Source organism: Gadus morhua, chromosome 10, assembly GCF_902167405.1.
Source record: "Gadus morhua chromosome 10, gadMor3.0, whole genome shotgun sequence".
NCBI classification, from domain to species: domain Eukaryota; kingdom Metazoa; phylum Chordata; class Actinopteri; order Gadiformes; family Gadidae; genus Gadus; species Gadus morhua.
The window spans coordinates 26,801,113-26,827,192 of NC_044057.1; the positions used below are offsets into that span (position 1 = coordinate 26,801,113).

The 26,080-nt window shown below is 45.5% G+C and overlaps 2 protein-coding genes across 3 annotated transcripts; both read right to left on the reverse strand.

Annotated features, from left to right (window-relative positions):
- Positions 1-13,579: 13,579 nt before the first annotated feature.
- On the reverse strand, positions 13,580-22,722 carry LOC115552568 (putative monooxygenase p33MONOX). Of its 2 annotated transcripts, XM_030368793.1 has the most exons (8): positions 22,242-22,722; positions 21,039-21,157; positions 20,217-20,398; positions 19,382-19,502; positions 18,767-18,894; positions 15,412-15,563; positions 14,770-14,960; positions 13,580-14,577 (listed from the first exon to the last, which is right to left on the reverse strand). In XM_030368793.1, the coding sequence occupies exons 2-8, from the start codon at positions 21,064-21,066 to the stop codon at positions 14,372-14,374; spliced, it is 1,008 nt and encodes a 335-aa protein (XP_030224653.1). In that variant the 5' UTR covers positions 21,067-21,157; positions 22,242-22,722; the 3' UTR covers positions 13,580-14,371. The 2 variants fall into 2 exon arrangements, with proteins under 2 accessions (XP_030224653.1, XP_030224654.1); XM_030368794.1 differs by lacking the exon at positions 22,242-22,722 and having other exon boundaries at positions 21,039-21,462.
- Positions 22,723-23,121: 399 nt separating this feature from the next.
- LOC115552581 (growth-regulated protein homolog gamma) lies at positions 23,122-25,632 on the reverse strand. Its single transcript, XM_030368814.1, has 4 exons — positions 24,341-25,632; positions 23,957-24,068; positions 23,595-23,657; positions 23,122-23,386 (listed from the first exon to the last, which is right to left on the reverse strand). The coding sequence occupies exons 1-4, from the start codon at positions 24,414-24,416 to the stop codon at positions 23,335-23,337; spliced, it is 303 nt and encodes a 100-aa protein (XP_030224674.1). The 5' UTR covers positions 24,417-25,632; the 3' UTR covers positions 23,122-23,334.
- Positions 25,633-26,080: the final 448 nt, after the last annotated feature.

A 26,080-nucleotide genomic window follows, 5' to 3' on the forward strand; every position in this document is an offset into this window, starting at 1 on the left:
TCCTACTGTAGCATGGTTCAACCCTAACCCTAACCATCCTACTGTAGCACCGTCCAACCCTAACCCTAACCCTAACCATCCTACTGTAGCATGGTCCAACCCTAACCCTAACCATCCTACTGTAGCATGGTTCAACCCTAACCCTAACCATCCTACTGTAGCATGGTTCAACCCTAACCCTAACCATCCTACTGTAGCATGGGGTACGTCCTGCTGGCACTTAATGGACGCAGTTATAGTACTTAGTTATGTGACGTCTTACCCTAGCTATCTATGTTGGACACGGGGAATGGGTTAACCTAGTGATAGTTAGTGCTTGGCACTAGCTTCTATTAACACCGTTACCGTACCGACAGAGATATATTGTTGTTTCTCTTTCTTCTGACGAATGTACTTATTGTCAGTCGCTCTGGATAAAAGTGTCTGCTGAACGCCAATAAGGTAAGTGGTTCATGGGGGGGTGTCTCTTTGTGGGGGGGGTCCCTTAGTGGGGGGGGGGGTCTCTTAGTGGGGGGGGTCTCTTAGTGGGGGGGAGGTCTCTTAGTGGGGGTGGTCTCTCAGTGGGGGGGGTCTCTCAGTGGGGGGGTCAGCGGGGCTGACTGCGTCCGGTCCCGGGGCTCCTTGCTCACCAGCTGTTGGATGACCCTCTCCACCAGGGTAGAGAAGGACAGAAGGTCGTTCTCTCGGTTGTCGTGGATGTATTTCGTCAGCTTGGGGATGACCTCCGTGTCGGTCTCGGACTCAAACTCATAGCCTTTAGAGCTCTGAAAAGGAGGAGGGATATTGCATAAAGTGTATTTAATTATGATATTACATTTTCATAAGGCCGGTTAAATGCCACAACATCCTAGACTTTACATTTACATTTAGCAGACGCTTTTATCCAAAGCGACTTACATCAGTTAATACACACATTGACACACCGACGGCAGAGTCCACCATGCAAGGCGACAGCCAGCTCGTGAGGAGCAGTTAAGTGTCTTGCTCAGGGACACATCAACACTCAGCTAGGAGGAGCTGGGGATCAAACTAGCAACCTTTTGGTTACAACTGCTCTACCTCCTGAGCTAAGCCGAGCCACGGATCATGTTAACAGGGTTTCTGTATCGGCTACATTCTAAATAACCGCAAACAATGAAAAGATCCTAAACCAGTTCAACCTGTATAACAATAAGGTCTCTACCGCCTGTGCTCAAAGTGTCGTGCACATGCATGGTGACATGGGTTCCTGTGAGGTGTAATACTCACCAAGTACTTCTTCAACTCTTTGTAGTTGGTGATGATGCCATTGTGAATCACAACGAACTCTGCAAATAGAGAGATGGTAATCAGAACAGTGATAAGAGAGAGTGGGGTTAGGGTCAAATAACTACATGGTAGTTAAACAGTGTAGGCCGTCCTTATCGGTCTCCAGATCGGTCAGGTTCCATGGAGACAGACAGACCTAGCACATTTCACTAAGTCTGTCTATGTCGACTCAACAAAGTGCATTTTTGTGGTATTATTGGTCACATACTACAACAGAACATAGTTTGATGTCGGAGGAGGAAGTCGGGGTAATGCTCGGACACACGCTTCAGGGTAAGGCCATGACGATGTGCTCCTTGAATCCAAGAATATCAGAAAGGAATGCTGACAGCATGCTTTAAATACCACGGATCGTCAGGTTGGATTATGCAAAACCTTCCTTAAGGGAACACCTGCATGTTGTAGTTATCATTCATATTGTAGCTAAAAAGGAAAACAGCATGGGGGATACGGTCCTCCTTTCTTTCATTCTGTCTATCTCCCAAGGATTCTCTAATTTCTTCCATCATCTTATTTCGTCAATGAAAGACTTGTCATTGACGGCAGTTGTGTGTGTGCATACACATATACACATGTGTGTGGCTGTTTGTGGCTCTGTGTGTGTTTATTTGTCTGTTTGTGCGTGCGGGTGGCGTGCAGGTGAGTGTGTATGTGTGTGGTTCTTCCTCTGTCTGTGTGTGCCTGTGTGCAGGTGTGTGTGTGTATGAATGTGTCTATAGGTGGGCGTGTGTGCAGGTGTGTGTGTGTGTATGAGAGAGTGTTACGAGTTAGCATTAGCCGATGGACTCGCGCAGGTTACCGTTGTTCTTGTCCGAGCGGTGGGGATGGCTGTTGACCGGACTGGGCTCCCCGTGCGTGGCCCAGCGCGTGTGGGAGATGCCAAAGTGTGTGCACAACACCTCGTCCAGGTCAAGTGAGTCTTGCTCTGTAGGAAGGAAAGACTTTGTTATGAACACCAGGAAATGAACCAAACAGCAGAGAATGACTCGGGGTAACCATGGCAATCAACCAACAAAACATTCAATAAAGTGAACTAACCCCTAGAAAGTAAAAGTGGAGGACTTTGAGATGCCGTTCAAAAACATTGTCCGCAGCTATGAAATGATGTTGGTGAGGAATAGCCATAAAGTCATACCATCAAGGTACGGTTATACGGTAAACCATAAAGTCATAAAGATAAGGGCGCCATAGCAGCGATGGTGGTGATATCGTGACCTACTGTAGAGGGCTTCGTCCAGAGCCTTGACCTTGCCCTTCTTCTTGATCAGAACGATCGCCTTGCTGTTGAGGTCGGTCATCAGTTTGTTGGGGCCGTCTACAGCAACGCCTGTCAGTGGGGACAATACCCCTCAGATATTGAGAGAGTCATATAGTAGCAGGAACCTCCAACTCAAACAATGTGTGCCCGTCTTTTGACCAAATCACTGCCTCAAAGCATTTCACGTGAACGTGCCGCCATGATTGTAAACAATAGCAGTACAGCACTTCGAAAAATGTCTTATCACAAAGACCAAAGTGCTAGTATGGTGATTCCCTGCAATGAAGTCCATAAACGCCTTACTGGCCGACATTGATGACAAAAGACGAAAATGCTTTACTGCCATGTTTACAATAAAAACAGGCACTCAGACGCTTACTGCTCGACAGCAGAATGGGTACAACAAAGTAGTGAGAGTCGTATTGTTGTGTTATGTTTAGTGAATTCAGAAGAGATGGCGGTAACCATGGTTTGATCACCTAGAACGCTATTGTCCTTTAACACAATAACCTACTTGTTCTTATCCAAAAGCCTATTGGGTAATTTTGTCTGACAACGATACATGTGACTCATCGATCACCCGAAGACTTCAGTATCTCCGCTGTGGTCATGGAGATGTGTTTCTAATGTTCCATAACAGAGATTAGTGTCAAACAGAGTAAAGGATCTGATTCAAGGTGAATTGCTTCTTTAGTCTAGCAAGAAACTACTGATCATAAATCACTTGTCATAATAATAAAAAATTATGCCTCAGATCAAATAATTAGGATGTTATCCGACCTTTGAATCAAATTCATTGAATATAATTACAAATATAATAATTTTAATAAACTATACCTGCCTTCACAAAGTTGTATAAATATTTATCTTTACTTTATTTACTATTTGTATTATATCTTTAATCACAATATGTATCACCCAGACTACTACAAAGGAATTAGGAAAATGTGCTCATATAAGCGTCTTTTACCTTATATTGCTGGTCAGATGTTCACCAGTAAACACAAATCGTCGGTTCATGTTCAGGTTCAGGAAACAATACGGGTACCAGTAGGTGCATTTGATTTGTAAAAGCAAAAAACCCTGTGTTGTTTCAGGAAACAACTTCCTGTTTTGTTTTATGAACCATTGAAGGATGAAGATACAAATGATAAAAGGACTCAAGGTTGGCCCAACGTCCAACGGGTCGATATATCATTAACCTCCGTGCTGCACCTTAGTAGAGCCTGAACAACCGGCTCTGGGCTGCCTGAAGAGGGGAGGAGCACCTGGTTCAGCTGGTATGTTCAGCATAGCTGAGCGCAGCAGTCCGGCCGCGGAGCACACTGTGACTTATATTAAAGGTTACCAGCTTTATCACCAGCTGGGAGTCTGTCTATCTACCCAGCATGCATCTTGTCGGCCTCAGTAGGTCGCAGGCGAGGGGTTGATACTATTTTACACGTTTGAATAGTCTGAGTGACTTTGTGGAGAGAACGTAAGTAATCTTAGTAATAGTGTGAATCTGCGTTTCATTCACAGCTGTGAAGTGCATGTGTATGTGCGCATGCATGGGTGTATGTGTGTGTGTGTGTGTGTGTGTGTGTGTGTGTGTGTGTGTGTGTGTGTGTGTGTGTGTGTGTGTGTGTGTGTGTGTGTGTGTGTGTGTGTGTGTGTGTGTGTGTGTATACCTGCTGAATCGTATCCTCTGTACTCCAGCCTCCTGAGTCCATTCACCAACGTCTCAAATATCTCCTTCCTGGTGCGAGGCACTTCATGATTTAGGTAGGCAAAGATTCCTTTGAAAAAAGCCAACAAGACACTTTAGGAGACGTTTGCTAATCTAAAGAACGCTAGGATGAACTGTTATTACTCTCCATGGGTTCTCCTTGCGTGTAATGAAGTAGAACCACAAGAGACATATCATTAAAATAAAACTATCCTCCACCATAATCACACCTCTATCGTGAGGATCCATCTTAGTGGTGTGTCTCTTCTATCTCCTGTTGTCCCCAGGCAGTGATCTGTTAACCATGTTGCATCTAACCTCTACCAGTAACGGGCCTACCAGGGTGACACGGTCAAGGTAACACAACCATTGATATCTAACTCAAGTGGATTGTATTTTTAGAGCCCACAAAGACCCGTCTTCCTGGGGGGGGGGGGGGGGGGGAGAGAGAGAGAGAGAGAGAGAGAGAGAGAGAGAGAGAGAGAGAGAGAGAGAGAGAGAGAGAGAGAGAGAGAGAGAGAAATAATCCAAGGTTTCTAACACAGCAGGCCATTTAAATACGGCACTTTGGACACAATATCATTTGACACAGTTTTCACCGTCTCACAGGTAGACAGTAGTAGTATTTCTGTCGTTATACGCAATGGGGTAGGGCTGCGCTGCGAACTGGCTGGGCGATAACCCCCTTAGGGTTATCAACACATTTCCCCTTGAAATAGACCAAATCCAAAGAAGGGGAAGCGAGTGACAGGAGACGGCGGACAGATAACAGATTGGTTTGGACGCTCGGGTCGCCTCGCCTGTCAATCACCGTGCATCCCCATCCCGGGAGATAGGACACGCAGCTGAGGTTATGAGCGACTTTCGGAAAACAGGACAGTGGTGACACGTATCCGCAGCTGCATTTCTAAGGAGAGCTCAGCAGGATTCAGGGGGGAGGACATCTCTCACAAAGAGCCAGTTGTAATCGGAAACATGCAAAGCATCATAGACTTTATACAAATGTGCACTGGACTCTGACATTGTAATACTCTCGGTGTATTGTCCTTCACACGTGGATGGCGTATATGGAAATACTACGCCAGAAAAAACAAGAAAAAAACCAAAAGTTGTTTCAAACATAGTGACCTGCTGACACCGCCAGACACACACACACACACACACACACACACACACACACACACACACACACACACACACACACACACACACACACACACACACACACACACACACACACACACACACACACACTCAAACAAGTGGGTTCGTTTAACACAGATATGATCGCGACTCTTACCACACATGGTTCCGCCGGATGTATGACTTTTAAGACGTGTTTCTGTGTTGGAGAAAGGAAAATCCCGATGTGTAGTCCGCTGGATGTGGTGATGTGTCTCCGCGTTGGAAACCAAATAGACTGTACGTGTACACTCCCACAGTGCGTTAAAGCTGCTCTTTGAGACGCGGCCCCGCCCCCTCTCCTCTGACCCGCCCCCCTCTCCTCCGACCCCGCCCCCTTCCAGCTGATCACAGGTGACAGCTCCGCTTAGTTCGCCTCAGGACGGTAAGGTACTCTCCCCGTGCGATGGAATGAAGGATATTAATTGCAACGCTACTAATAAATAACCATCACAAAGCCTGGCAATTAGGGCCCTTACACTTAGAAACAAATATTCATTGTTGTTGAACACACCTAGTGACAACGGGGTATGGCATGTATATTATAAACGTTTGCTATCGTCAACAGAAATGTATGTAATGACGTCACTGTTTGAACTCAACAAACTCAAGAGGTATGCAAATGTGAATGAAATGATAACATGACCATAAAGGTAATTTAATCTGAACGATTAGCAGGAATCGAAACTCTTCAGGATAACAAAGAGAATATCTTACTGAGGTAAACCACAAACTCACCCATAAATTCACAATGGGGAGATAACTGGCTCATCTGGTTTTATGACGTTCGATCATGTTTGAGTGTAGGAGAAACGACATTATCTAGAATATAATAGATGCATTAAACTGTCTGTTTGTTAGTACCCTACCTCTGTGTGTTCTTGTTCTTTCCTCATACGAGTCACTCTGCCATCCCTTTACCGGAGGTGAATGGATTGGAGGTGAAGGGTGGTGGTGGTGATGATGTGCTACATCATACAGCGTCACTCCTAACTCAACCATCATCGTGGGCTCTGGCAGCCCTGTAGACACACACACATCAGAACCACTTCCGTTCAGCCCCTAGGAGCACCGCACAACCCTCTGAAGACCAGCTGTGGTTACGTCTGTCACGCCACAAGCATTGCTGACATTGGAATGGAAAAGTCCCCTGGGTTACATGAAGAACGTTGTAGAACGTTGGGGAACGTTGCAACCACTGAGGTGACACACACACAAACAGGCGCGCTCACACACACACACACACACAGACACACACAGACACACTCACACACACACACAAACACACACACACACACACACACACACAGACACACACACACACACAGACACACACACACACACACACACACACACACACACACACACACACACACACACACACACACACACACACACACACACACACACACACACACACACACACACACACAGGTATGAGGGGGCATGCGTCTGTGCTTTGCGATTTCTGAGCAGCCGTAGTTGTGTATCTGTGAGCTCCATAATAACCGAATAAAAGCCTCAGCATTCCACCTGTGGATTAACAAATGCATCTCTTAATCATGTGTTCACCGCTCCCCGTGAACACATGACGTCCTTCCGAGAGATCAAAGGTTTCCTAACCAGTGTGGTGATGTGAAACGAAGGCTCCTTTAGCGCAGCTTGACTGCAGCTCATTACCCAGCGAGGGTCATGTTGTCAGCCGAGCCCTCAGCCATTCACCTTCTGGAGCCCGGAAGGCCTCTGCAACCGTGCCCCCCCCCCCCCCCCCCCCCTCCATATCAAGATACCACAAAATTGTGACAATAAACGTAGAGTTTCACTTCTCCTTCATAGGAAAGGCAAGGGGTAAATGGCATTCGGAGCCAATGACTGTTATTCCCGCCCCAGTAGAAAGAAGATGACTGTGAAGGTAAGCCATTGAGTGTGAATAATATTGTGTTTATGAAGCATAAGCAAGGCATAAGTGAACGTGGTGTTTGCCTTCCAGGCACATGTGGCGGTTGGTAAACAAGAGAGTTCACGATGATTTTATTCTCTGCCGAACACTAAAACGTTGTTTCTTTCCCGTTAGCTCTGAACTCCCTGAACATGGGGGGAGGCAGGTGGTCTTTGTGCTCAGACCTCTTCCCCCACAGAGCCGGAGACAGACGTCCTCCGGCGTATCCAGCCGTGACCTATGTACCTGTACGAGAACATGGAACATGATTTACCATGCCCATAAGGATTATTAACAGTCCTGTCTTGATACTGGCGAACACATGATGAAGGACCAATATAAATTGTAAAAGATATGTAATGTATTGAAAAGCAATGGATAACCGCTCCCCTGACTCGAGAAATAATCCAACCCCGCCCAGCGTACGCAAATCAAGTGAACTCCTGGCTACTAGATAGGGTTTGGTTGTATAATGTAGCTAATCACCGCATTTCGGATATGAAATGGCAAAATATGCAAATAAAAAAATAAGCAAATATCATGGTGGTGAACGCACGCACGCACGCACGCACGCACGCACGCACGCACGCACGCACACACGCACACACACACACACACACACACACACACACACACACACACACACACATACACACACACACAGACATGCCCGCATGTGATCGCATACGGGCGCACACACACACACACACACTCACACACCCAGACGTATCTGCCTTACCCTCTGATATCGTCATACACTGTGGAAATAGCTGTGGATATCTTTCCATTACGGTAAAGAACGTTTTGCAACAGTGAACTACTAATAGGATACTGTGAAATGCTAATAAATTGTGTTGTGGCTAAAATTGACTTCTTCAATTCTCGAAAGTGACCTTTTGTAACTATTATCCTAAAATTACTCCATAAAATGTCCCTTCCCAAAACAACTTTTCCAAAAACTAATCTTCTAAAAAGGCTTTATCCAAGAGGTCCAAAATGTAAACACTACGTTAATACCTTTAGTTTCTTCTCCACTCCCTATCTCCCGAGCAGCCTGTCCAGCTCCTCTGCTTCCCCTTCACCTCAGCACGCAGCCTGCTGGTTCAGAGGAGGGGGGGCCCGGGGCCCCTTACCCAGAGGTCCCCGTCCCAGATGGGATTCCAGGCAGGTTTACCCCCAGCAACGTGAGGCCTGTGTGGGACCGAGTGCCTGCAGCGGACCTCCCCTCCTACATCTGCTTGGTGTTAGGGCCTGGGGGTCCTGAGAGGACGACCCCCCCTCTCTGCTCCCTGGGAGATCAGCAGAATACCTTCCCACTCCAAACTGACTGACACGACTTGGTGAAGTCCCCACAAAGTCTAGTTTGTATTCAGACCAACAGACCTTCAAAACAGTGTATGTGGCATGGCCTGCCATCCTTACATATTACATACATACATTTTATAAATCCCCATTGGCAAATGAATCCTTAGCATTTCACCCATCCTATGCTATGAGCTGGGGGCAGCAGGCGACTCCTGGGACCCAGCCCCAGTCCAGTGGTTTGGGCCGTGGGTATGGGCCGGGCAGGGGTGGTAGCTCGCATGTTGTTGTGGTGTGAGAGGAATTTGGAGAATATACAAACTCCACATATAAGGTTCCCCGACCCTGGGGCTCAAACCTTGGCTCTTGTTGTTGCGAGGTAGCAGTGCTTACTAGCCACAATCCATACTTGCATTCATTCATCCATCCATCCATCTATTCATCTTTTCATCAATTCATCCATCCATCTCTTCGTCCATTCATCCATGGTTCCATGCATCGACCAGATCACCATCCATCCATCCAGCCAAACACACACATAAATAAATACATGTCACATAACCCGATGGTTTCCGTTTGACCCAGATCTGAAACGCGTCAACACAGTAACCCGACCCCCCAGGGAAGGAGTTGTGCCCCATGTTTTGGCCGTCGGGCCCCTGCCAGAGACTAAGAGGGTGCCTGGGAGAGCCGGTGGCGGTGGGGGGCGGCCCCTGGCTGTCAGGGCGGGGTCACCTCCGGGCCAGCTCAGCGTGAATCAGACCCAGATGTGGACGTGCAGTCAGATGTTGTGGTGTGAGCGTAGTGGCGTCGTTGCTCTGACGCCGTGACGCAGACCGGCTAGAGAACCCACCCACCAGCAGATGTCTCACAGACCCCACCCTCAAGAAACCCCCAGCTGGTTGTGTCACGGGTCCCGGGTCGTCTGAACGGCCCCAGTGCTTGCTGAGCAAAAGAGCTGGATCGCCAACTATTGCAACACCAAACACGTTGGTTTCATTTGCAGGAGATAACATATCCGTTTTTTACTCTAGGGCCCTAATTTCAATTTGTTGTTATGATGTATTATGACCGTGACTGGAGTCACGAAACGATTCTGAAACACGGACGGTTTGTGCACGTCGTCCCTCTCTGACCACGACCACTCCGACAACCACACCCTCATTCCGACGGACGCGTTCCCTTATAGAGCGCTGGCTTCCCCTCATCTGTTCTCCATCACTGCCCGGCTCCCCTCGTAAAGCCCCTCTTCTACGAAGGAACACCTCCTGGCTACGTGCCTCCACAGAGCCCCCAGACCGGCCGCGTGGGTCATCCCCGCGGGGTCGGGCGCTGTCGTCAGCAGGGGAGGAACCACCATTACAATGGATGCTCGTCACCGCCGCGCCGCGGTCCGGGAGAGGTCAGCCAGCGGCTCCACCGTCGCAGGCTGAGGGAGCTCCTGGGGAGTCCCCTTCGCCCACCTTCACCCCCCCGCCACCAACACCGGCCCCCTCCCCTGACGCCCCGTCCATGGCCCGTCCACTCCCTAGTGACTCACTGGGATGACTCATAGGGCATGGCGACAGGCCATTACGATAGGCCTATCTAAGAGACATAAATATAGATATGTGTCTGGGCCAGCTTGTCTCATGAGGAAAGATGTTTTTTGTCAGGTGGAGTCTCCGGGGACAGAAGGAAGGCAGTCTGTGTGCAGATTGATGGGAGACTTGAAACAAGCCTGCGTTCAGACCAGCCAAGAGGCTTTTTAGAATCGGCCTGGTCTGAGGACATTCTGAACCTGAGTATTCCTGAACGTGTATCCTTTCCTCGGGGTAAGATTTTGTCATGAGCAACAGATTTTCTTCCCACAGTAAGGAAAGCTGGGGCATTTGTTTAAACTGAAATGAATATCATTCATTACAATAGAAAGTATCAAGACAAGCTTCCTAATACAATAGTGATGAAGAGGGTCAATAGCTAGAACAAGAAGCGACCCATTGTTTTCAACAGTGAGACTGGTTCTTATTTTCAGTCAAGCCATTACATAAGCCAATTGTGGCCTGAAGATGCTTCGGTACTGGTTTCATAACAGCTGTCACCAAATAATTAAACCATTAGATCATCACAGAATAATTAAAGAGAGGACGAAGCACTCATTTATACAAGTTAATGAATTCCCCTGGATCAAGGAAGCACGCGACGGATTATGTTGGCCGAGCCCTCTTTTGTTTCCAGAATGGTACCAAGGCGCCCCGAGGCTACTGACCACACGATAGCATCATCGTGAAACCTGTTGGGAGACAAGACTCAAGACTCACTTGTTCAGAATTCAACTCTGAACCACTGTACGCACTTATTGTATGTTGTACGCCCTGGCACTTAAAAATAGTACTTAGTTGTGTCGAATCTTATCCTAGCTATCTTTGTTGCATACAGTGAATTACAGTGAAGTGGGTTAACCTAGCGAATGTTAGTGCTTGGCACTTGGTTCTGTGAACATCGTTACTGTACCGACAGTGATACATTGTTTCTCCTTCTTCTGACAAATGTGCTTATGTAAGTCGCCTTGGATAAAAATGCATCTGTTAAATGCCCTCAATGTAAATGTAACACAAAGTCCTTGGAGAAACCACACAGTCTGCCTGAGTCACACGCTCCGCAACAGTAATATTGTCCATTCACCTTTGAACACTTATTACACAGCAGATAAAGCTTAAATCTGGCGGTAAGAATCTTTATAGCCAGCAGCTTATATTATTATTTTATACTAGATGATTTATTATGACATGTCCCCACCAAAACTACGGCCCATCAGATGACGTGGCGCATACTTGAAGATATGTGGTTCTCACTTCCTCTAAACACGAGGCCTGCTCTCTGACGAACGTTGGATTGACTCAGGGCTGCCCCGTCCTAGGCAGTGCCAGATGGAAGCCGATATATCTTCTCAGGACCATTCTACTCATTCCAAGTGAACTGTTGGAAAACTATTGTGAACGATGACGTTGCAGATTCCCACTTAGATCGCATTATACCAAGACCTTGAAATTGAAGATAAGGTTTGATGAGGGGGATGGTGGGAGGGAGGATTCATGTGTACGAGTTCCAGAGGAACGGCCCGTTGGTGAATTTGAGTTTACTGGCTAACATCTGTGTGAATGTTTTGGTTCATATGGGTGGGGGCGCAAGTTCCGAACCACGTCATGCGAGACGTAGGCCGAGACATCTGTATTATGTCATGGCTGCCATGCGTCTCCACCCAGCGGCTCTTCCAGTTGACCCTCCCTCTACTCCGACCACACCCCACCCCCGTCTCTGACCCCCTCAACAACTGTGCTGTCACACAACTGGCTGCTCCGGCGGTTTCTACAGAGAAACGTACTCTGTTTCTGAGAAACCTGAGAAACAACCGATGAGGACACGGGATTGGTTCAGGCGAGAAGCCATTGTTGAATCACCACCAGATAGCACAGTTTTCCAGTTAGTGTATTTAAACGTTTGTATCCCCAGCAGCTTGGTCAGCTGAACACTGACTGTATTCAGAGGCTTCTAGTGCTAAACCTTTTAGCTGTAATACTGAGGGACAGACCCGTACACACACACATTCCCTGGACACCAACACCCACAAACAATATAAACAAATACAAGCGCCAACACACTTGATAGCACACATGTTGTGCAGATACAGGCCGAAACTCTAACCTAAGCAAACACAAACACACACAATCACTTTATCACCTAGATACACACACACACACAAGCGTGTCTTTCATGAACAAATAGGCACAAACTCTATCGCTCAGACACACACACTTGGCTTGCTCTCTAGGTCATTTCTTTACCTATCCCAGGTGCCATCCCCCTAAAGGCCTCAACACAGAATGCCACTGGTTGATGTCAGACTAATTTAACTCCGTTCTCGGTTGACTGGCACCACCTGAAAACCAGACACTGACCCCACAGCCTGTAATTAGGGCTCGCCTCAGCGAGAAGGTGGGTCCCTTTACGAGCACCACACCAAAGAATACTAGGTCAGGGGTGAACGCCCTGAGAGCCAAGGATGCTGTCGGGCAGGGGTCAAGCTTCCATTGAACAGAAACTAAACCACTTCACGCAATTGCCTGATCATTTTGTTTGTACCAACTCGATAAAGTAGGCAGTCTCTGTAAAGTAACCAGATAGGTATTTGTTAAAGCTTTGATCGTGCAGGGTTTCACTCAGCGATCGTTATCCGACGACTTACCTCAGAATGTGCATATAACTTCGTCTTCAGCTATTACGTCTTGGTAAGACACTAAATGCACAATAAAATGGGCCTTTAGTATCTAAAGGTAATTGGGGGAAATGGCTGTTAAACTAGCAGGTCAAATACTACAGATTCTTTGCTCGTCTCCTTACTTGAAATGCTTCCTGAATTTCATCAGCGCCACTAAATCATAGCGTGTAATGACTTAATTGTTGCAATTTGTTTTTTATACCAATTTAAAAAAACTGTAAATTGGCAATACAAATAGCATTTTATGGGACATAATTTAAAACACGTTCGATAACAATGCATCATGGCAGTTTTACACATGCTGATAATTTGACCTGCTCTGCCATCTAGTGGAGAAATGCTAGCATCGTTTAGCATGGCATCTTCAACAGTCAAACTTAAAACAAGTCAAAACCCGATAAACAATAAGCAAGCGAAGCTCGTTACTATCAATATTTATTTACAGAAGTCATCAGGAGATACTCCTTTGTGCCTTTATGGAGTTGAAGTTATATACATTTTTTGAACAGCATGGAGGAAATGTGCTTTGAAAATAAATCATATATACACTCAATCATTCATATATATATATATATATATATATATATATATATATATATATACATATACATATACATACACATATATATATATATATATAAAAAAATTGAATTCAAAATGACCACATAATGTCTATCAAATTGCATAAAATACAAACTTCAAAACATGTCAGCGGTGTAGCTTGGCATTATGAAACGCATTGAATATAAATCAGAACAGAATAAAACATCAAAAGCCAAGCACTGTAAACTACTGACTTCAAAATGATAAAAAGACTGCAAGTCAGAAGAAAAGCACTCCAACAGTCAGCACCTAGGCCACAAACATACTAACAACATAATAAATTAGGCAAATTAAATCAGCACAGCGACCAAAAGCATACATAGTGCTATCTCAGGCACAATATCAGTCATGACATAAGTTTCATTTTGTTTTTAAATGAAGCATATAAAAGAAGGGGGTGGGGGGGGGGGGGGGAGTTTGGCTGGGGGAGGACAAGGTGAGAGCGGTTGAACACACCCCAACGGTGTTCAAGAGAAGATACGCATCGATCCCATTCACACCATTGAGACTAGGACGAGCAGTTTGAGTTTGTTACGACACTGTAGCAAGAACAAAAGAAGAACACAAGAGGGGTCCTCAGATGGACTCATAAACGTGGTTTGGGGCTGCAGGAGCCACGAGTCCAGGCAAACGTCTTGTGTCGTGTGTGGACAGGACCAGGCATGGCTCAGTGAGGGGCACAGGGGGGGTAATACTTATACCACCTCTCTGGGAGAGTGTAGTGAGAGGAGACGTGAGTGTGAGTACGTGCGTGCGTGTGTCTGGGCTTGGGGGGGGGGGGGGGGAATAGAGTCATGTGGGTACTTGATGGCCTCAGAAGCCCGAGGGCGTGAGCACATTCATGTCCCGCGGTTTGAGTTTGTGAGGCCGCTGGGTGGCGTGCCGGGACTCCAGGCCTGAGAGGTCCATCTTGGGCGGCAGGAAGGTGGCTGGGTCGTCCACCTTCAGGTGCACCTGGGTCTTGATGGCGTCCATGGTGGTGGACTTCTGCAGGCCGAAGTAGGTCTGCAGCGTGAACCCTGTTGGAGAGGGGAAGAGAGCGTGAGCGTTGCCCAGCGATACAGGTTCCATTTACCCTGGAGTGGATCCTTTCAACTCAAAGTGGGAGGATCTTCTCCGCACCGTAATCTAGTCCAGCTGAACATGCCTCTGCGTTCTCATGCTTATCTCCCTCTCATTGACAATGCCTGTGACCGTGGCAGAGTGCTCACCAGGGCCGCTGTCTGAGCCCGGGTCCGTGGGGGACTTCTGCACGACAGGCCGCGGCCCAAAGAAGCTCCACCTGTCTACTCCTCCACCTCCTCCTCCACCTCCTCCGCCCTCGTTGCCTCCCATGTCAAAGCTAGGGCTGTGACTGCCGAGCTCCGGGGGGGAGAGAAGATTGGAAGAACCGAACCAGGACCTGGAAACAAAACCCGGAGAGGTTTTAGACGCATGATGCACAAAGGCAGGAGCCCACTCCCTGGACACGTGTGATTCATGGACAAAAGGGAAACAACATTAGCTAGTACAAAAGGTCTCAAAACATCGTGCATTGTATGAGAACCATGAATGTGTGATGAGGACAGGTCTCATTCCATTTAAAGTGCCAGCCCTGAAGATTTTGGATTTGTTGTCTTGTGACACTATAGGGATAAGTGGTCGTTCTTTTAATAGTTCCAAACAGTGTCGCCACCGACTCATTCAGGATACGGCACATGTCAGGGCTTCCTTCCACGGGCCATAGGCTGCGTCACCACGGTGTGAGCTCATTGGGCGATAGGCGGTCACTACCGACCACAGGGTCTTTTAGACTGCCCCCTTCAGCCACGGGGCTCGTCATCGGGATGTTGAAGCCGCGTGGGGGCACCTACCTGCGAGGGGTCACGGGTGAACTGTGAGGGCTAACGCAGGGGGTCACACAGGGGGTGACGGACGGGGTCACACAGGGGGTGCCGTACGGGGTGGACTGAGACGATGCCGTAGGTCTGTCCTCTTTCAACTCCCCGCTTGGCATTCTCAGCTTCTGCACAGAGAGGGGGGGGGGGGGGGGGGGGGGGGGCTCGTTAGGAAACAGGATGGCCGAAGGGTCAACCAACCACAAAGTGGGTTTGGACACAAACACGCACACGGTGACCTAGAACATCCCTTCAAGGCCGTTCCAAAGGCTAACTGGGTTCTGCTAGTGTTTGCAGTTGGGCTGATGCAGCAAACACAAGCAGGGTGTGTGAGTGAGTGAGTTCCATAAAACTCTTCAACATAGCCCTGTAATATGATTTACCTTTCATGAAGTAAGGCTAGGATTGCACTATGTAATACATTCAAAACATCTTGCCCAAGGCTACTGTAAATTAGGGTTGCACAACCAAAATCAAACAATCTAGCCAAATGGCAATATTTTGATACGGGTGAAATGTGTACAATGTAAACTTTAAAGAACACCATTATAAATGAGATGCCATGGCTCTAAGATTTTTTTTCTCCTGAAGTATGAAAAGATGTTAGTTGGTAGTGACCCCCCCTCACAAATTTCATGATTTCAGTTGCTTTTTCAATGAAAATTTAAATGTTGATACAAAAAGTGCCAATCTCACTTGCAGCAAATCCTATCACGAAGCATCTGTCAACATAATAGCCTTATCATTGGTTGACCATGTCGTTCACCCCTTTCTGTAAATAAATCACTTCTCTTGGAACTTTACCCACGTAGAAAAAATCTTTGAGGTCCAAAATCTGTTACTTTATAGTACACACGTTCCTATTGCAGTCAATGATTATCCTACTTATTAAGTCAATACTGGAATCAGGAATACGTACAAGATTTAAGGCACGATTCCCTAAATGGTGTCCGACATACAAAGATACCTGCCTTGGTGTTTCGATGTTTGTCCGTTATCTTGATCAAGTTGTGTGTATGTGCAACACAACTTGAACCCAAGCTAAAACTGAAATTCCCAAGATCCTCCTTAACAACTAAGACGTTTATCAAAAAATAAGAAATAAATCGATCACTTAAAACAGGTATCCCCGCAACTGGGTGACACTGATATCCAACGAGACCCCCATGTCAACAATAGAAGGGTTCATCCGATCCACCTGTGACCTGGACTGGGGTTCAAGTTGAGATGAGCCCCTAGTTTCGACTCATAAAATACTAACCGCAAGGGAGGGTCTGGGGGACCGGTCTGAATGGACGTCAAACCCCGTCCCCTCTGCATTACAATACCATACTCCCTGTCGCTCATTGCACAGCATACGCATATCCCTTGTGCATTGTTCTAGAATACTACATTGCTCATAACTAACGAAAAGGCTTTGTGCAATTAAAATGAACTACTCGGTGGCTCAAGGAAAAGGATACAACAATGCTGTGTGCATTATTATTAAAAACCAATATCCGTGCATACGAATAGGCCTTTCGCACTATATTATTACATTCGGCACATTTTCCCTCCGCAGTCCTCTACCATGAACCGCAGGGCATGCTGGGTAAAATAATGTAATCTTAAAGTACGAATATACATCGTGATACAATATATATATCAACTCAATGCCAAGAACATGTTTAATCATGTGAAACATTTACGTTCAAGTTACGATTAGCATGTTAGCTTACATAGCCTGCGTGCCGCTGGGGCTAAACCTTCATAGGCTAAGCTAATGTAAGCTAACATGTCAATGTACATGTTAGTTTTGAGGAGCCAGAAAATATCACACAGGTTACATAAAACATCACAATATATATCCTATAGGCCGAGTGGCCGTTATGACGGAAAGGGACAACACACTTGGGCCACCTCGTTTATAGGAACGATGGTTAGCTCCCATTAGCTTAGCTAGCGCTAACGTTAGCCAGCTCGAACAGGGAAGGCTCGGCTCGCCACAACACAACCGTTGAATATACAGCACTTTAAAACATACCTTTTAATGATGGCCAGATTCACTCCGCCTTTAATTCCTGTCCACTTCATTGTTGAATCCATTTTCCGATATGTGAACGAGTTTAATGTGGATTAAATGTCTCTAACGAAGGCACAAGATGTACAAACTAAATGTCGGCCTACCCGTGGACGCTGATTTGTCGAGGGGGAACAACAGGAGTGGGGGGGGGGGGGCTCTTTAAAGTCCGTCACCAAGCAACAATAATCTAGAACCAGCCGGTATCCAAATGATTGCGTAACTTGTTTACTGCACTGTAACAAAACATACCGCCTAGTATTATCTATTATGTAATTAAGGCTGAATAAATCATCCAGTTTCAGGAAAATTTGCCAGTTTCATATTGTGTGTAACTTTATAACAGATGTACATTTATGTGAGATATTAATCCTTCTAATTCAAGGGCCAAATTGAGAGGTGTTCATTCTCAATACGTGTTGTGACAAGAGCACTACTTGTTGTAACCAGATGGCCTGGGAATGCAGTACAATGGATGGTTGTTAACCCATCGTTTATGAACTGAGCATTGGAGCAGAGCGCTCCCTGCCTGCAGGTAACTCATCTTCAGTAGCACATGGACAATGAACTATTGCATAATCATTATTCATCCATCAGAGAAAGCCACAAAGGTCCTGAAAAACCAACAACCATCGCAGACTTTCTAAACATGTTTTTTTTCTCTCAATACAATTAACCATACGTTTGTGAAAGAGCCATTACAGTTGTATTTGGTGGTCTCCATGAAGAACCTCTCTTCAGGAAAAACATCTCTCCATTAAGAACATCTCTCTATGAAGAACATCTCGCTATGAAAAACATCTCTCCATGAAGAACATCTCTCCATGAAGACCACCTCTAACCTCTCCATGAAGAACATCTCTCTATGAAGAACATCTCTCTATGAAGAACATCTCTCCATGAAGACCACCTCTAACCTCTCCATGAAGAACATCTCTCTATGAAGAACATCTCTCCATGAAGACCACCTCTAACCTCTCCATGAAGAACATCTCTCTATGAAGATATCTCCATGAAGATCTCTCGTTGATTTTAATGTCATTTCAAAGCCCTTGCAGTCAGGCTGGCTAAGTTATATGACATATATAACACGCTGGTGTAGTGTGCTACACTACGTATTTGGATAGAAGTGGCCAGAATAGGTATCCAGGTGAGTCAATACACTAGTGTACGGTCCGTCCACTTTCTTAATCAGCCAAAACGCCCCCCATTCCCCCCTCCATGTTGGCAGCCAACAGCAGCGTGTTGCTGAGGGTCTTATCCCGGACTCACTGGGACGGTGCCGTCGGCCAGACGGGCTGAGCGCGTCTCCTCCGCAGACAGGCCCTTGTGTGGGGAGTACACGTCATCGGTCAGCCCCGCCTGGTGCTCGAACCTCTGCAGGCTGTCATGGGACTGCTCTGTGGGCACACGGACACAGGTCAGCCCATACCAGCGGGGAGAGGTAACCCTCTCACCCTCAGTGTAGCTCAGCTGGAGGCGGAGCCTAGTACTGGGTAGATGGTGCCGTTTGTAAACATTACTGGGGTGATATCACTCCCCCAGGTGGGAGTAAACTGGTAACTAGTGGGCGTGTCCACCTAGATGTATGATGGATAGTTCACTGGGGAGGCCGGTTGGACTGATCCATCCATCATACATCTAGGGGGACACGCCCACTAGTGGACACGCCCACTAGTGATGTCACTAGGGCGCAGGTAAAGGCCGAATTTCAAACAGCTTGTAATGGCTAAGTAATCACACCCAAAACTGGTGACATCACCCCTTTAACCTCCTCAAGATCATTTTACAAATTCTAAATTGAAGCTATGTGATCATCTGTGTGGCAAAAAAGGTGTTTTCTTCCCTGTCTGTTGCTGAGGGTGCAGAGAAAGGAAGGGGGCGTACTGATCATCAGTGAGCTCATGAGAGACGTCGCCTTGGCCCTCACTACGGGGGCCGGGGACCGGGGGGCCACAGCGGGGGCGCCAAGCTCCAGCGCTGGCGGTTTGGGGTGACGTTCCCCTTCCTGGGCGCACACACACAAACACAAACACACACACACACACACACACACACACACACACACACACACACACACACACACACACACACACACACACACATAAAATTGGTTTATTTTATTACCCAGTTGCACAATTGCATGGATAGTAAAACAAACAACACAACAGCTTGCTTTGTAGCTCAATGCCACCCCTGGACTGGACAAATGCTCCTTCTAGGGACAAGCAGGGAGTTGCTTTAACTGGAGAGGTGATCCTGTATCGTAATTCAGATTATCTTCTGTGTTATCAGATTAAATATCAATGCCATATCCCTTGCCTCTTTCGGCCAACAGGCCTTGGGACTAATTTAAGTTAGCAGTAATACATTTTCCTTAGCTGTAGTGTTAGTAACACAGCTCGTTCGGCTGGGTGGCGTGCGTGGTGGCGTGCGTGGTGGCGTGCGTGTTTAGGGAGTGTCCATAGTAAAATTCTTGTATCAAAGAGAGATTCGATCAAAGAGAGAGATTCGGGCTGGCAAGGTTTTCTTTTGTAGAATATATTTGCTATACGATGTCATTTTATTGATAACATTATTAAAAAAAAGTATATCGATCAGCATTGACTTTTAAGCCAGGGGCTATCAGAAAGGTTACACAATGCTGCTCTAAATGTTTTGAAGTGTTATTGCGGTGCTCCTTTGTATAATAATACTAACGTATATATAATAATAATAGTACCTCTGGGAGCTTCTTGAATCTGTGCCGTGGAATGACCGGGTCCTTCCACAGGATGTTGACACTCATGTCCGGGGGTGGGGAGTTCAGGGGGACGTCCAGGTTCTCATCGTATGTGCGCCGGGCCATTCCCATGGGATTCGACAGGCTGTAGAAGAACCCCGACGGCATGCCGGACTCCAGCGCTGCACCATAGGAGAGTTCCATTAAAGAGGCTCTCTTTATACTATGAAATCTAAATGGTTTCTTCCAGTTACATTTTTACAGGTCATCTAGTACCTTTCAAAAACGTTTGAGAGTTATTTGAAATTAACAAGGGTTCAAAGTATAAGGACTGTAATACAGTTTATGATATAATTATTGTTCCCTTTTTATATGATGAATAAAACTACACATCTTATGGAAGACACAGGCTTATTATTCTCCCATCCAACAGATTAAGCATGGATATTATGTGATCAATTGATTGATAAATACGAACGGTTTCATGAAGGACATTGAATATCTCTTAAATGATTTAATCTTCATTTACAACCCTTTGCCGGTACAAACACATTCACCCTCCTTCATCACCATAATCATTATCATCATCATCATCATCATCATCATCATCATCATCATCACTTTCACCCTCATCATCTCACTTCCAACCATTCCTCGCCCCATTATCCTTATCATAACCTCCATTACCTCCTTCATCATTATCATCCACACACTGATCTCAACCTCTTACTCACCTTTTTGTTCGGCTCTATACTCAATCCGAAGTTCTTCAAAGCAACAAAGAAAAAAAAACAAGAAATGGATCCTAATGAATGATCTTACCTGGAAGGTCTCCTGGTCTCGCGGACATTCTGCCTGTAGACAATGGTACTTCCACGAGAAACAAAGTCAGACAGCAGCTCCACAGAGTCTAGGTCCTGACCCAAACTTCAGATGGCACACTTCCACAAAAAGACAAATACGAGAAGTGAAAGCATTAGAGGATCCACGAACAGTATACAGGCGTAGGCTTAGTGGCGGTGGCGCTCTTTAGCAAACGACAAATAGAGAGTTCATGTTCGCCCGGCGCACCGAGTTCTGAGAGATCCTTCGCCTGACTGGCCTCCTTCAAATAGAATAGAGTCTGGTTGCCTGCTCAGTGGACGGATCATTTTACTAACACTCACACGCACACGCACACACACACACACAGGCAGACACACTCAGACACACAAATGCACACGCAAGCACACACACACACACACACACACACACACACACACACACACACACACACACACACACACACAGACACACAGACACACACGCAAGCACACACACACACACACACCAACAAACACTCAGACACACACACACACACACACACACACACACACACACACACACACACACACACACACACACACACACACAAAAACAAACACTCAGGCACACACATACTTAAACACAGCATGCACGCACACGAGCACACACGCATGCATGCAACCCACACACGCACGCACAAATCAAACGCAAAAGATGACGATTCAGACTTTTTAATAAAGGAAAACGTGCTGTTTACATGAGGCCGCCCCTTACTGCAATCTTAGTGGCTCACTGTATTGTACATATAGATCATATCTAGTACTGCAAGCAGCCTATGATGCAAACTATTCACATAACCCGTTGTGCTGCATCATTATCAAATTGTAACTTAATGCATGTCACAAGAAGCCAAATCAGGAATCCTTAACTAATCCATCGTTCCCTCATAACTGTGACAGTGGGCAAACTATTTTTAGCATCAGCATAAATTAGTTTAACACCAGATTACGCCGGATACAATGACTTGCAAAAATAAATCTTTCAGCAGTCGGTGTCTGCATCTGCTGATCATTGCCAATCAAATGCTGACCGGATGTTTATTTTCTGCAAAACATTTATTTCTTTGGTTATGAATTCAGTTATCCCACGTAGCCTTTTACAAGGGCATGTTCTAATATGAGGCATGATCGCGTCTTAAATTCCCTTTAAATGATCCCTTACCTCAAAGTGACTAATAGCTGATTCCAGCTCTGCAGCAGGGTAATATGTCTTTCCGCAGGGTCCGCAGTATGGTGGGACAAAAGTAAACTATATTTCGACAGGTCACAGCGTCCATTACTCTCTAACAAGCAGCGAGTCAATATTCACTGAGGCTGGCAGTCGACTTTGAATGAACTCAGCTAGTCTGATGGTACAGACGGATGTCGTCACACCATCAGATATTCTAAAAGTGAAAGTTTTGGCAAAAAAGATTGAACGACCAAGTGTCCAGAACTGTTATACGCATCCAATGCAGTACACAATTGCTACATTGTCAATTGTAGCAATTGAAAGAAAGATTGAACGAAGAAACGAAGTGGAATACGACTGGAATAAAAAATGAAATACAAAATAAAGACGCATAGAAAGACTGTAGTGCTAGTGTGCTCAACCGTGTAAGTAATATTTTTGTATTTAAGAAGTCTAATGTGCGTGTATGGGGCCACGCTTAGGTAGGATACACTGGTGAAGGAGCGCACGCATGCGAATGCCTTCATTCGTGTGTGCGTGTGTGCGCGTGTGTGTGCGTGTGTGGAGGTGGTTGTGTAAATAGATTGACAGCCTATGAGCCTCCAATCCCGAGATACGCCCTTCCAGAGCTGGTGTGACTGGACAGTCCAGCACTACGACACCATGTGCCCTAAATATAAATATACATGGTACTTGTGTGAGCAGATAGTTTTGGCTTGTTGTTATTATACTTCATTTTTTCACCGTGTTTTACCGCAGAATGTATATGCCAGTAGGTGTACCACCATAATTAACCACCAAATGGCGCAAGGAAACTGAACTGATTTCATAGCAATAACACTGGTATCACAGAAGTAAACACAGACACATGTTATGTATTCATCATTTTATTATACATTAAAGATCAAAGAAGGACTATAGTACAACACGTTATATACACACAACGCACGATATAAAAAAAGTAGACTTGGCCTATGGAACAAAATAGCTTATCTATAATACAACAAAAACAAGTAACCCTTGTGCTTTGACATTGTTTTCTTCAGTGGCGTGTTTGTGTGGATTAAACCACTCTGTTGAGGCTTCACTGGGGGGGGGTTGTAGACCTAGGAGTTGAGTCTTTATTCCTCCTTTGACTGTAGAACAACAAAACGAAACAAAGAGGAGAAAAAAAAAGATGAGATCATTGAAAGCATTTGACAAGAAATTTTAGGTACTTTCTTGGTTACTGTCTTGGTTAAAATGCGATGTTGCTTTACTTGCGGACAGTCAAGTTTATTAATTTTAGATATGATGTAGGCCTATTGTATATTGTTATCGACGTATTGGAGGCTGTAAACTTACAGGTAGAGACCGTCTCTGGAGTTGGGATTCAGACAGAACCGCATTCCATTCTTCCTAGTCACACTGATGGAGAGGAGAGACAATTTCTATTTTAGTCATTATATCAAGTTATTATTGTTATTATTTCGTTTTTTTTGTTATTTCAACACATACTCCTACTATACATCCAGATATAGAGGGCAATAATGGATAGAATAATGGTTCATTTAAAAGCAGCATGCTTTACACAGGTTACTAACAGTGAGTATATTAATTGATCCCAAGTTACAATCTATGTGCCATGGACAACATGTCTGCATGTATTAGTGTCCCTAGAACTCCAAGTATTAGTGGATCACAGAAAACAAGTTTAGAATTCTTACACAATCTCCAGTTTGTCACAGAAAGTGTTTGCTTCGTAGAAGTTGATCATTTGTACATTTCGTCCGATAGATTTTTGGAGGGATGAACACAGACAACGGTTTGTCCGAGGACCTAGAAACGAGAGAAAAGAGGGAGAAAGAGAGCCACTTTAAAACAATGTATACAACCCATGACCAGCAAAGAAAGAGAGCCATTTAACACAATGTATATGACCCGTCAGAATATAAGGTAGGTACTATACACACACACACACACACACACACACACACACACACACACACACACACACACACACACACACACACACACACACACACACACACACACACACACACACACACACACACACACAATAAACTGCTTAACCAGCGTAATGTACTCACTCTGGGCGCTGGAGAGCGATGCCAGCAGGCTCAGGAGCAGCAGGACTTTGATGAGGCTGAACATGGTGGCTTTCATCTCTTCTTCTGTGGCTTCACAAGGTCACTGGTGCTGTCTTGGTCTTTCAGGCAAAGCGAGAGGACTAGGAGGTTCAGGACTCAGCAGAGACAGGTGGATTGTGAAGGATGAACCATCGGGGTCTCTTTATATCCATCTCCTTCACGGAAAGTGAAGTCAACTCGTCGTAGTGATGCAAGGGGAAATTCTTCAGGCCGTGGAAAACGAAACTGCTGCGGCCAGTCAAACGTCTGAAAGGTTTACTTTCTGGCTGCAGATTATTTCCTGCTTTTAATTTCATATTCTCCACCCCCATACAATTCCAATATTGAAATGTAAGCATGTTTGATACCATATCATTGGCTAAAACGACAACAGCAAAAATATGAATATATTTAAAATACATTTATTTTATCTGAAAATGGAAAATGTAATATGAGTGTTGCTATTTTGTTGTTTTATGTTTATTATGTCCTCCAGAAGTAAAATGTTGTCGGCCAAGAAATATTAGTAACACTTTACAATAATGGTACATTTATTAACCATGAATTAACATTTGTGATTGCAGTAATTCTCATTATAATGTAGCACTAGGGGTTGAGGTTAGGGTTAAGGTTAGAGTTAGGGTTATGGTTAACGCTAACTCTAAATGTAATGTTTAGTGAACATGGCACGATTAGTAAATGATAGCTAGACCATTAGTTAACCTTTCATTAAATGTTAGTCTATTGTTTGTTCATAATTTTTTACACATTTACTAATTTTAATGAATGTAAAGTGATACCGAAATATCTCTTCTCCAGATGATTAAACTCCATAGTTTTGTCAAAAACGTAGAACAAGATCAAAGCGCAAAGTATAAAGTACTGCATTATATCAGGTTGAAGTCTAATAATGGGCCAGGATTCAAAAAGGCTATGATAAAATGAGAGGTAGTCCGGAGCAGTGCCTGGCTACCTAGGGATCACCTAGACATCTTACGTGTTGCCCCACCAAAGTAAGTGACATCGGTGATGGTGAGTATTTTGAGAAGGTTGGAACTTCTTTGATTAGTTGTAATAGCAGTTATCACCTCCCACACATTTAACACAGATTGGAAAAAAAAGGTTGAGATGATGATGCATTTTCCGTCTAGATGTTGGCCTTCAAACGGATATTCATAATGTGGTATTCAGAGCTTGGTGGAACTTTGACCAGCGTCTCATTTCCACTGCATGTCCCATCCGCTCGTGTCTCCCACTTTCACACTTTTCAGAAGAAGCCGCATTACAGGAAATCGATCGAGAACTCCCCCCCCTCCCCACCCTCCTACCCGCCCCCCCGCATCTGCACCCCCGCCACCCCCGCCACCCCCGCCACCCCCGCCCCTAACTCAAACGATGGGTTAGAAAGCATCAGAGAAGCTTTTGTTTTCATTTCCCTTTCTCATGAATTTGTGAAGCTGGAGAAAGGATCTGTCTTTCGTAAGAAATATGACATTTGTTGAAAAAGTAGAACTGGGTCAAGGGAAGAGGTGGTTTCCAGTCATGCAGGGCAAACTTGACCAAAGCTGAGGCCTACTTTGTACCAGAACTGTCATGCATCAAATCATTCATATTCCTCCTTTATGTTGGTAGGAAAAATTGTGCTTCGATTGGCCACTGGTTAGAAAAGCTCTATATAAATGCAGTCCATATGTTAACTAT